We start from the raw sequence: 13,197 nt of genomic DNA, 5'->3' as shown, positions 1-13,197 counted from the left end.
ACATCATTGAGATAACATTCTGATATCAGTGTACGTTAGAATCGGCCCGTGAGGCGTGCTCCATTCGTGGCAAATCTGTGAGAACGACGAACAATTTTACGGCAGCCATGCTGCTTGGTCACACTAATTCCTTGACTATTGCGACATATGCATGCAATAAAGTTAACGAAGGTTTATAAGTATCGGTTTCCAGAGTACCATACGTTTTCAAGCTACAGTGTTACGGGCTTCCGCTAGCTGGCACGAGTCGCTTCAGGCCTCGTAAACGAAACGCAACTGTCACTGTCACACTAATATGGAAGAGTGATAGAGAGACACAAAGCGATTTTATGGAGAAGCGCAAGCGATTGTCACCTAGGCTAGGCCGTTTCTAGCTCCGTTTCAACTTGGGCAAAAATTTCTTTTTGAACCGTACCTAATATTGTACATGTCACATTGAATGTGACATGTATTTACAATACAGAAATTTTCTCGACCGATTCGCATGAAATTTTGTGCGCCGGCTCTATATAAGTTATTTTTGTTATTGGAAACTGTTTCTCAATTGGGGTTTGGGAGCCGCAAGTAATTTTTAATAGGTAAATAAGAGAGATTTGGAGTCACTAGAAATTTGTGACAAATTGATATAGGTAGCTCCACTGCCTGAAAATTTCCAAATCCGTCTACAGTCCAATCAAATATAAAATACTATAATTTTGTATAAACAGTCATATTCTCTTTACATACTTAAGCTATCTACTTAGGTTTTTAAACATACCTAGGTATGTACATATGTGTTAAAGAAAAACTCAGAAGTTAAGATATATGTGACGAACTGAAAGCCTACGCTAAAATGACAACTTAGATGTCCTTATTTTTGTGACGATTGAAGTGTATATGTTTTCTTGGACACCTTGCCCGCTCAGGTATATCTGCTGCTGACTGTACTTGGGGGCATGAAATATAATCATTAATCATATTAAACTTATACTTACTTACTTATTAACTTAGTGCTCTGGGCAGATCACGACTTTTCTTAAATGGTTGTTGGTATTCAAAGGGTAATAAAATAAGATCGTATATTTCTGATATTACTCTATGTGTAAATATCATGCTAATAGGGTTCTTTACATTATAATAATATACCTATTATTAAAATTATCAACATGTGTAAAAAGCGAATCCTAAAGAAGTTAGTCACCTACATATTAGCGATAGCGGTACAACCTGAAATTCGGGAATCAGCTGCAAATGGTGTTAAAGGTATGAAAATCGGCACGATTAATCTTTAGGCCATTTGAATCAATTTGACCCGTAGCACCAAAAAAAAAAAACAAACGAAAAGGAGTTATGACGTCATCTTTCTTTTGTATGGAAAAATAAAAAAAATTGTTCAGAAACCTATCGTGTGTGGTATTAAATGAAAGGGAATTTTGAGCCGGTTCTAAAAATATATCACATTATTATATTTCCGTCACTTGCATTCAATTAAAATAAAAATAACTTTCAAAACATACCAAGTTTGGGCTCCTCCAGATACGAAACCGTTGAATTATTTTTTTCAAAATATACCTCAAGTAATACCCAATATCCTCATATCTAACCCCAAGAAATTAATTTCGAAAATATTTAGTTTTAGTATTATTTTAATTTTTTTATTATTACAAATTGTGATCTATCAATCTATCAATGAAATGGCCTCCTAGCCTAGTCAATAGTGACCCTGCCTATGAAGCAGGCAGTCCCAGGTCCGAATCCTGGTAAGGGCATTTATTTGTGTGTTTATCATCATCATCACACAAATAAATGCCCTTACCAGGGCTTGTATATATTTGTATATGGGCATTTATTTGTGTGATGATGATGATGAACACACAAATAAGTGCCCTTACCAGGATTTGAACCTGGGACCTCTTGCTTCATACGCAGGGTCACTATCGACTAGGCTAGGAGGCCGTTTCATTGATGGATTGATAGATTACAATTTGTAATAATAAACATTTAAAAAATAATACTAAAACTAAATATTTTCGAAAATAATTTCTTGGGGTTAAATATGAGGATATTGGGTATTACTTGAGGTATATTTTGCAAAAAATAATTCAACGGTTTCGTATCTGGAGGAGCCCAAACTTGGTATGTTTTGAAAATTATTTTTATTTCAATTGAATGCAAGTGACGGAAATATAATAATGTGATATATTTTTAGAACCGGCTCAAAACGCCCTTTCATTTAATTCCATACACGATAGGTTTCTGAACAATTTTTTTTATTTTTCCATACAAAAAAAGATGACGTCATAACTCCTTTCCGCTTGTTTTTATTTTTCGGTGCTACGGGTCAAATTGATTCAAATGGCCTAAAGATTAATCGTGCCGATTTTCATACCTTTAACACCATTTGCAGCTGATTTTGGTCAACCGCTACTACTATATATGGATGGACAATGGATGATGACACATGTTAAATTTATAATAAAATCTAGCTTAAAGATAAATAAATGGAAAACCGGACAATTGCGAGTCGGACTCGCCCACCAAGGGTTCCGTACTTTTTAGTCTTTTCTGTTATAGCGGCAACAGAAATACATGATCAGTGAAAATTTCAACAACTGTCTAGCTTTCACGGTTCATGAGATACAGCCTGGTGATAGACAGACGGACAGATAGACCGTCGAGTCTTAGTAATAGGGTCTTATTTTTACCCTTTGGGTACGGAACCCTAATGAGAAAGTTACATTAAGTTGGGAACCGTAAAATGGCGTGACTTTAGGAAAACGTGGGGTTACTTTGATGCGATCTGCTTGGCAACCTTATAAGGTTGGATGGGGTAAGAGTCCTCGTACTGTTTCTCTTGCCCCGAGAAAAAATATCAATGTTTCTCTTACCCCACATGACCTTACCAAGAATCGCCGCAGGCACTAGTTTTTTCAAAAGTGACTGCCATCTGATCTCCCGACCCAAAATGGAAACCAGGCTGATGTAGTTTTCTCTTTAATATTACTAGTTTCACACTTTACAATTCAGACCCATTTCGATTGCTAAATTAATACAATACGGTAAAGTTAACTCGTCAATAACTCAATCAATCATAAATGCGGTAGCTCGACTATGCCATATCTATGTTTTTTCTTGTCTTGTTTACTTCAAGCGGCTCGACAGCTACAGTCAGCTTGAATTATATAGCTCCTCTACACGATGGGCCAACGCCGGCCACTCCAAGGGGACGCAGCCATGCGGTACAATGAGATAGCAATATCACTTGCTCCCTCTAACGCATAAATGTGTCCCTTGGAGTGGCCGGCGCTGGGCCATCGTGTAGAGGAGGCAATAGACGAGTCGACGTATCAAAAGTATCTATACACTTCTTTTATGTATGTATTTCAACTTGTTAAACTCATATAATAATATGATATATTCATATAAAACTCCTCGGTCTCCCCTATTATATTTAGTATCAGACTTTTACCAGTTTCTATCTCTGAGTTATCATCACAATCATATCAGCCCTTTATCGCCCACAGCTGAGCATAGGCCTCTCTTCTTGTACGCCACTTGTCCCGGTCCTCAGCTAATCTCATCCAGAAGTGACCCGCAATTTTCCGGATGTCGTCCACCCAACTAGCCAACGGACGCCAGGCGCTTTCATTCGATAGCGGCCACCATTCTGTTAACATTTTAGTCCACCTGCCATCTCTGAGTTATGGTAGGTATTATATATTGATTAAAAAAGTTCAATGTATTGATTGCAGTTAATAAATAATAATAAATAATTGATTCTACTCCGTGACACACTACTAGTAGAGAACAGCAGTAGATCCTTCGTAGTTGGGTCGAGACATCAACGATGTTAGGATGTAGTTGATGTTGAAAAGATATATCTCAATATCATAATATTATATCTACATATAGCTCAGTATTGTTATTGCTGATTAATACTCTAGTAAACAAGTTTTGTTAAAGAAACTGTTAAGTACAGGATTCTAAACAACACTTTTTGTTCAAACGATATGAAAGTTACCAAATTATTGTGATTGATGTGTTTAAAGTTATACTCTCTGTGCGTTCGGTGTTCGTTGGTTTCATTTGCGACGGCAGAAGTGCGGATAATGTTTTGACTCTGTTGTTGTTGATCGGGTGTACAATAAAGATTAACTTAGGTGAATTTTCTAGCTTAGAGCACAATCTGTTAAACAAATTCTCTCTTATGTCCATACTCCATTACCCATAGGACTGCTTCTATTATAAAGATAATAGTTCCGTGTCTATAATATTTCAAATCCGTAGAACAACTACAAAACCTACTAGTATATTAAACTCTTCGCTGTAATATTGAGATTTTTAATTTGGAGAATCTGTAAAGAAATTGTGTAATGGCGGTCCACGAAGTAAGAAGGAAAAGATATAAAAAAGTGCCTCCGGATGGTGGATATGGGTATTGGATTTTGGTGGCAGCGTCTCTGGGCTTGGTAAGGGCAGACTGCGTTTCCTTAAATATATTTTAACACAATTTTAACCGGTGGAAGGTGGAGCATCTCAATTTGTGTTTTGCCTTTTAATATCTCTATTAATACTTCCCGATTTCTCGAATAAAGCAAGAATCCAGGCAACGTATATATTTCCACGTAAACACGTATTGACATTTCAATACCATTACTGAAATAAAATTTTCGACCTTAATGCATTGCGAATGTCTAAGTTACAACATTTCAACGAAAATATACGTAATCCATATCCACTGGTTTTGGATCCCGTGCTAGTTCTTAAGCCACAGTATGCAAATGTATATGTTTCTCATGATGTTGTATGATGAGTTTGTGCGGAAAGAGAAGAGCCGTGAAATGTATGGGGTCCAATACATTCCACGACTCTTTACGAACAGACTCTATATGGTTAGTGTATCTAATAAATATATGTAAATAAATAAATAATGTTTCAGACCTCATCGACAATGTTCTACGTATGTTTCGGAATGATTTACAACGACTTCTTCATAAAACTGGGCATGGGTACCACGGGCATCAGCGTGCTGACGGGTATCAGAGCCGTGGGCATGGCACTCTCCGGTCAGTACTAAATAAAACTCATTGAGACTCAAAAAACCAAGAGTTCATATAAGTTAACTCTGCATCGACAAAGTATGGCAAGTAAAAAAAAAGTTTATTTCTGATCATACGTGTTGAGATTTAAAATTGCCGCATAAGTGTACATACTGTAAATTAATTACTGAATTGATCGCTAGATGTCTCTTTTTAAAATGCAAACTAGCTAACGGTATATTTTTCCAAAAACAATGGAGTCAAAAAGTTGCCATGCTCAAGTCAGTAACCAAAAATAAAGTGACAGTGATACAGTGAAGTAGTAGTAGTAAAAGTAACAGTGTTTAGTGATAGGAAAGTGAACCTTAAAGTGCAGTGTATAAGTGCGGGTTTACAACAGCCAGGTGCGAACAATACGATCCATATTTTGTTAGTTAATAAACTGAAATAAACGATATTTTTTTTTAATTTATTTATTTTTAATTAGAAAACTGACATCCTATGTTAATATGTACATAAAAACACCTACAACTATTAACTACTACATTAACATCATTGCGAGCATAGAGGAACGAGGGGTAAAATGGGTTATTTATCAATACCTACATCAAATTGTGTCAATATATTTACAAAAATGTTAATATCTCGAGAGGGAAATGAGAATTGTGTTTGTATGAAAAGGCGATTTCGCACGGGTCCTCCACTTTCTTCTTAAGCGATAAACTTAGACGGCTCGATTTGGGAAATGAATTAGAGACTCACTAGATACGAGTATGAAATAGTAAAGATATGTGACGTTCCACTGCAAAAGGACCTTACGGTGGCTGGCGCCGCGGTTCGGGAAAAATATTAGAAATTCACTAGATATGAAATAGTGAAGATATGTGACGTTCCGAAAAAGGTACCGTATGGTGGCCGGCGCTTACGTCGCATAGCGCCGCAATAATATTGGAGCGGCGTTAATGATAGCGTAAGCGCCAACCGCCATAAGGTACCTTTATCCATGGGACGTCACAGATCTTTACTATATCGTATCTAGTTAATCTCTAATTCATTTCCCGAATCGCGCCGAGAGTGACAAATAGTTTATTATGGATTTCAGGTTTCCTGACAGGGCCGCTCCTGAAAATGATGAGCAGACGTAAACTGGCCCTGTTAGGCGCTACATTCTACAACTCGGGAATGTTCGGGACCGTGTTCGTCAACACGCAGGCGCTATTTATTTTTTGTCAAGGACTCTTACAGGTTCGATTTTATTCGTATTTTAACATTTAAAGTAGTATGCATTTAAAAATTAAAAGTGTCTTGATTTGTCAAATATTACAATAAAATAATAATGATCGCTCAACAGGGTAATACAATTTTGTATTTGCGAAAATTTCAATTTATTTTATTATATTTTGAAACCCATCGTAGGAGCGCAGTATATAAAAACATTAATTCCTTTTTCAGGTTATTGGAATAGGATTACTTTATACTGTGTCATGTACATGTATAAATGACTATTTCGTCGACAAGCGGTTGCTATCCACCGGCATCGTGCAAAGTGTGGCAGGTAAGAATCACAATTAGTTTGTGTAAGGGCCACGGACAAGCGGCGAGCGGCACAGTGAGCGGCAAATCAACGCTATTAATAGATTGCGCTCAACCAAAATGTATAAACGGCTCATTTGCCACTCGCCGTTTGCCTTCAGTTTGTGGCCTAATTGGTGCAGAGCCACAAACATTTTCGAACATTAAGACAACAAAAACGCAACGCTTAAAAGATACATCAATGCAAATATGCTTAAAAATTGGGCCTTATTTTGACCAGTTCAGCCATCAGGTAATTCGTCTATACATCATCTTCTTCTTCAGAGTTTCTTCAGAGTTGCCGCAAATCGTGCTCAATGGCGTGCAATAGGAGAGGCCTATGTCCAACAGTGGACGAGAGTAGGCTGATGATGATGATGATCATCTTATTCTTATTATACCTAGCGTTATCCCGGCCTTTGCCAGGGTCCGCTTTCCTACTTGCTTTCCTCCACTTTGCACTTTGCATTTTTTTGCCTCGTCTATACATCATATGTCATAAAAAAAACGTTGGTCGCAGCGGCCGCAGGAATGGTGGCGCCGATGATTGTGTCGTGGACCATGGCCGAGTATGGGTACCAGTGCACGCTCATCGTCATATCGGCCGTCGGCATGCAGGGCTACGTCGCCGCCACGCTGCTGCAGCCCGTCGCCTGGCACATGAAGACCGTCCAAATCACGGATTCAGGTAGGGAAGACCGAGGTGAGTTGTGACAGAGGAGAGTTGTGACATAGTCGATCTTTTGGAATCTATTAACTAAAAACTAGGTCGCAATAGCGCGCGTTTGTTAGTTCAAGTTACGAGCTAACAAACGCACACTGTTGCGAGCTCGCTAACAGTTAAGAGATTCCAAAAAATCGACCATGGCACAACTCTCCTCTGTCACAACTCACCTCGGTCTCCCCTTCGTACCTTCTTTGTCCTATCCTCATTACCGAGGGACGACAACTGCGGACATTCTTTACCAGTGCTCTTCAAGCCGCTCTATCTTGGGCCTAGTGTAAGATACCCTGTAATGTGGTTCTGTAATCTGATCAGTTTTTGCATTAATTATGGATCCATCAAAGTTCAAAAAACTACGTGAAGAAGGTCGAGATAGGTACAACCTAAATAGAATTGGGCGGTACATGTTGTTGCCAGAGTGATGGCAGGTGGAAAAATATCTTAACGGATGGGTGACTTTCGGAAGCAAGAACAGCCTGGCGTCCGTTATCTCGTTGGGTGGACGACATCCGGAGTCGCGGGAAAATTCTGGATGAGACTAGCCCAGGATTTACAGAATTGACTACCTCCTTATATTTGATTACCTTTTTCAGAGTATAACACATTGTTGGAGAAGGATAAAGATACACCATCTCAGGCAGGTGAAAACGTGGACAATGCCCGCAGTAGGTACGTACATTGAAGGAAAGAGTAGCCGGACCCCGGTAGTACTTAAACTACGTCCAAAAGAGAGGTATGGGTACTGTGAATATTATCTTGCTTTGTGTGGCAGGCCACAGCACAGCGGATGTCATTCCAGATCTAAAGATTCTAAAGCAGAGCCCAACTGGGGATACGTCTCTACGAGACTGCTTAACATCAGCCGGGTCATATGCTTGTTTGCCAACGTAGTGTAAAAAAATGGTGATAAAAATATTTTTTTTCCTTACAGCACATTTGCACGTATTTTTGACTGGGAGCTGATAAAGAAGTACGGGCCGACGAGCTGCTGCCTCGGTGCGCCGGCCGCCATGTTCGCTGACATCATGTTCATGTTCAATCTGGCACAAGCTTTATATACTTTAGATTGGAACCACGTGAGTACCTGCCAGTGGCGGCGCGTCAAACATATCCATAGGCAAGCAGGGGCTAATTTGGCTTACATATTTCCTTTACAACTCTGCTCAAACGCCCAAAAACAAGCAAGTCGGTGGGAATCGGCTTTTATGGAAGCGACCTACCGTAAAACTGACCAACTATACGTAGGTACCATCGCCCACACTATTAACAGTACATCGGTGGACCTTATGCCTGTTGTGATAAGGTCCACCGGTCTACAGTTACAGTGTAGCTGATTGTACACAGCTACACCTATAAATAGTCCAGGAACCTTACCACGACTGCCTTAGGACCTCATGCGCCATCTAGGGTTAGCCACTAACTAAACAAGGAGTTACCAGTATCATTTAATCTTTTACCAGTCTGACATTTCAAAACTGACATTCGAATGTCAGTCTTACTCATCGAAAATAGCTGACCACATGTTTGAAATGCCGTATGTGGGAAATATATATCCCTTTTCCTGGTAAAGATAAAAATATATAATTTATTATTTAAATAGGCATATTACAATGCGCTTATGAACGTCAAATAAAGCTACACGCTGTGTTAATGGTTAACTCTGGGTTAAATGGCTATCCTCGGACAGTGCAAAGTGGCCCTTAGCAGTGTTAAACTGACATATTTGCTAACGTCTGCGTAATTTACTTTCTATGCATTTCGCTCGCACTCGCATATTAGTGCACACGCTAGCGAATGTATCACTGTTAAACTACTTTGTTTGTCGTTCCAGGACCAAGTAAAATGGTGTTTTGCTCTAATCGCCTTCGGTGACCTGGCGACCAGAGTATTTCTCATGATCTTCAGCAAATGGCTCAAGCTGCTAAGCAACCGCTTCATATATTTAGTGGGATTGATAATTGCCACTGCAACAAGAATTGGTGAGGGTTCAAGAGCTAATAGAAACACTATTACTTTCCACTGAGGAGTAGATGAGGCGTTCTGGTATTAACCGCATAAGGTCGCAATGTAACCCACATCTCTTCTCCGCATCGCCTAGTGTTCTGAATAACGCTCATTTCGAGGCTTAAAGACTCGAACCCTTGAGACTCTCGAGGCTTAATGCCTCAAAGGCGGCAAAGACGATTTCTTACATCCATTATGCGTAAAATAAATATATACAATTCTCAAATATCGACTATATTTGAGAATTGTATATATTTATTCTTTAGTCTTCAAGACTTACGAGTCTTGTGGGCTCGAGTTAAGCATAAAAATAAGCGTTATTCACACCACTGGCATCGCCGGATTAGAAGTTGTAATCACAACTAGCAATGTAAAAATTGCAGAACATTCCCAAAAAGCGGAAAAGTTCTCGAGAATGTTCTCAGAACATTCCTGCAACTTGGAAATTATTGTTTAAACAAGAGAATATACTTGAAATAAAGTTTAAATAGGCATAACTTAAAACTAAATGTTATTATGCATATATTATTGTCTATTACAGTTAGCTATTTTGTTGATGTGATAAATTTACCAATAAGTTGCTTAAATTCTCACTGTATATCAGAGAACATTTCGACTTTCAACAATTTTTTCCATAATTTTTTTTTTGTTTCATTAGAATCTAGAGGCCTCTATCTCCCGCCATGCCAAATCTCAGCGCGCTCGGACCAACTTGAAAAAAATTAAAAAAAAAAGTCGGCCATTTTGATTTTTTTTTAATGCAGTTTGTTTTGTCTCGGGGCCCTCTATGACATTTGGTCGAGCACCCCCCACCTATCACGCACCGTTTAAAAGTTGCCATACAAAATAAAAGTGGCCAGTTTTCCCGCATTTGTAGCATTTTTCTAAAAAAAAAAATTTCATAGGTATCTAGGGGACCCCGAGATTCCGTGACCAAAATTTCAGCGCGCTAGGGCAAAATTATAAAAGGTTAAAAAAAAAGTAGGCCATATTGAAAAAAAATGGCGGCGTCTAAAACTGCCAGGGTTCCTCTATGACATTTGGTCGAGCACCCCCCACCTAAGTCTGACCGTTTGGCCGGGCCGTCATACATTTTTCTGACCGGAAGCGGACGACCAAAAGTCGGAATTTTCTGGGGGTAAAGACTACACCTAAACTATCGTGAATATTCATCGTATAAACTACGATAAATAAATAAATTCTCGTTCTCGAGAACATTCTCAGAAGTTACCGAGAATTTCTCATGTGGAAAGTTTCGCAACTTTGGAAAGTTCTCGTGCGTGCATACGTAATCACAACCCATGCTATTGATTTATTGATGATAATGATGATTCCTGCACCTGCCTCCTCTCATCTCATACGTATCTCCGCCGCAGTGGAAAGACAGCCTTAAGAACCTAAATTACTTAAACTAAAACTCAACGATAGAAAATGCCTTCATCTAACTTTTGAAGGTAAAATACGCGTATAATAATATAAATATGAACAAATCAAGATAATAAGAAAACGAAAATTGATTCATCAACCTTACTCATCAACAACAAAACTTCCGTGAGACACAGACATATTAAATATATTAAAAACGGGTCACTCACGTATTTGAATTCGAAAAACGCTCGACATGTTTCACTCCGTACAGAGGAGTGTCATCAGGAGCTTGCGTTTACGGTGACGGACCGGCGCAGACTGCGGGCCGCAGCTCTCCGCGCCCGATGCACCGGCGCCTGCCGCAGTCACGGTACGGAGTGAAACGTGTCGAGCGTTTTTCGACTTAAAATACGTGAGTGACCCGTTTTTAATATATTTAATTAATCATCAACAATTTAAATTCAATGAGTTTTTCTCAATAAACTTCTATTCTGACTAAAGGGACGTACGTGCCGGTTTTGGTGGTATAGCTGTTGAATAAAGGCACGGCATCCTCCATCATACATACGTGGTCCGACACGCACTTAGCCAGTTTTTAATACTCTATTGTCATTTTTAACTGTCAATTTAAGTGTTTGTAATTCTTCGGTAAAACGGGACCCTATTACTAATAAGACTCTGCTGTCCATCCGTCCGTCCGTCCGTCCGTCTGTCACCAGGCTGAACGAATCGTGATAGCTAGACAGTTGAAATTTTCACAGATGATGTAATTCTGTTGCCGCTATAACAACAAATACTAAAAACAGAATAAAATAAAGATTTAAGTGGTGCTCCCATACAACAAACGTGATTTTTGACAGAAGTTAAGCAACGTCGGGCGGGGTTAGTACTTGGATGGGTGATCGTTTTTTTTTGCTTTTTTGCATTATGTACGGAACCCTTCGTGCGCGAGTCCGACTCGCACTTGCCCGGTTTTATTTTTTCAGCTATGCTATGGATTTCCGATTACTCCAGTGTGCTGCTAATCCTCGCCGTGATGGGCGTCTCTCGCTGTATCATCGTGGTAATGTTCGCATTGGTGGTGTCCGACCATGTCAGGCCAGAGCAGTTCCCGTCGGCCTTTGGCCTGAGTATGGCCATTTATGGAGTTGTCAGTATCAGCTGTGGGCCCATTATAGGTAATTAAATAAATATACATGCATATTGGATTAATTCTTAACTCAATAGGGCTTATGTTGTGAATAATATACTAATAATACGACGTGGTAGCCGTTTCATTAAACCGCCGCCGCCGTGGAGCCTAGTAGAAGTTCAGTGCGTTAGCCGCGTAAGCTGGATGCACAGGTTCGATTCCGGCCTCGGCCACTGGGGGGCTTATTCGCTTTATACATAGGCACACACACAACATCTCTCTCGCTACACCGTAATCCCGTAAGGGCAGTAGTGCTAGCCTTTAGAGTTGGTCAAAGACGCATAGTCTCTCTATGATTGTATACTCGTGTACTAGAGAAATTGGGCCGGGAACCGCCGTGACGGGGTAGCCTATTAGAGGTCCAGGGCGTTAGCTGCAATCAAACATTATATGTGACGAAATCCTTACGCTTCATCTTTTAATATCATCATCATCATTCTAGCCTTCAGTCGCCCACTGCTGAGCATAGGTCTTTCTTCGTGTACGCCACTTATCCCGGTCCTGGGCTAGTCTCATCCAAAAGTGCCCCGCCATTTTCTGAATGTCATCCACCCAACGAGCCAACGGACTTTTTAATATATTAAATCTTTTATATGTTTGTGTCCTACAGGCGCCATTCGCGACGCAACAAATAACTACACAATAATGTTCTCGATCCTGATCGGTATCTTCACCGCGTCCACTACGGCTTGGGCAATTGAGATGTTTCGGGACTGGAGACGGAAGAAGCAAGAGAAACAACGAAATAATTAATACTCGTAGATATTAAAATGTTATAGGAAATTCTTAGACAAATTGTCTATAATTTAGAGTATGCTGTGACTTATACATATTTATTTGTACTTAAATACTGAAAAACACCCGTGAGGAACTAAATACGTAACCTATATATGTTCATTACACAAATAAATATCCTTATCGGGATTTAAGCCCAGGACCATCGGCCTTGGGTACTGACTAGTGACATACAGTATCAACCAATACACGAATAATGTCAAATTATTTCTTAAAACTAAACATAGATACTCGTAGTGTATGTGCGTATTTATGATTAAAACTAGACATGGAGTAAGTACATTACACAATCAGATAATCTGTTTGTTTTAACGAAACAAATATTAGCTCTTTCGTGATAAAACAACCACATAAGTATTTTTTTGTATAATATGTTTTTATTTCTATTGATCGGCAATAAAAAAAAAAATTGTATCAATGTTGTATGTTTCATTTAACCAAACATACACACAACTTCTCAAGTGTTATATTTTCTGTTCTAAAACACTACAAATAGTTTCATTTCTAGATAAACAGGTATAGAT

General features: G+C 39.2%; 2 protein-coding genes across 5 annotated transcripts in view; one reads left to right on the top strand and one right to left on the bottom strand.

Annotated features, from left to right (window-relative positions):
- Nucleotides 1–13,197, bottom strand: part of LOC134680395 (solute carrier family 12 member 6) — a 524,938-nt gene that overhangs the window by 270,410 nt on the left and 241,331 nt on the right. The window lies entirely within an intron of this gene.
- Nucleotides 4,326–8,210, top strand: LOC134680414 (monocarboxylate transporter 13-like). Its single transcript, XM_063539545.1, has 7 exons — nucleotides 4,326–4,448; nucleotides 4,919–5,045; nucleotides 6,121–6,263; nucleotides 6,471–6,573; nucleotides 7,111–7,278; nucleotides 7,908–7,983; nucleotides 8,087–8,210. Exons 1-7 carry the CDS (start codon nucleotides 4,353–4,355, stop codon nucleotides 8,208–8,210), a joined length of 837 nt encoding a protein of 278 aa, XP_063395615.1. The 5' UTR covers nucleotides 4,326–4,352.

Source organism: Cydia fagiglandana, chromosome 3, assembly GCF_963556715.1.
Source record: "Cydia fagiglandana chromosome 3, ilCydFagi1.1, whole genome shotgun sequence".
NCBI classification, from domain to species: Eukaryota; Metazoa; Arthropoda; class Insecta; order Lepidoptera; family Tortricidae; genus Cydia; species Cydia fagiglandana.
Note: the sequence above shows the minus strand (reverse complement) of the source record. Positions and strands in the feature narration are given on the sequence as shown.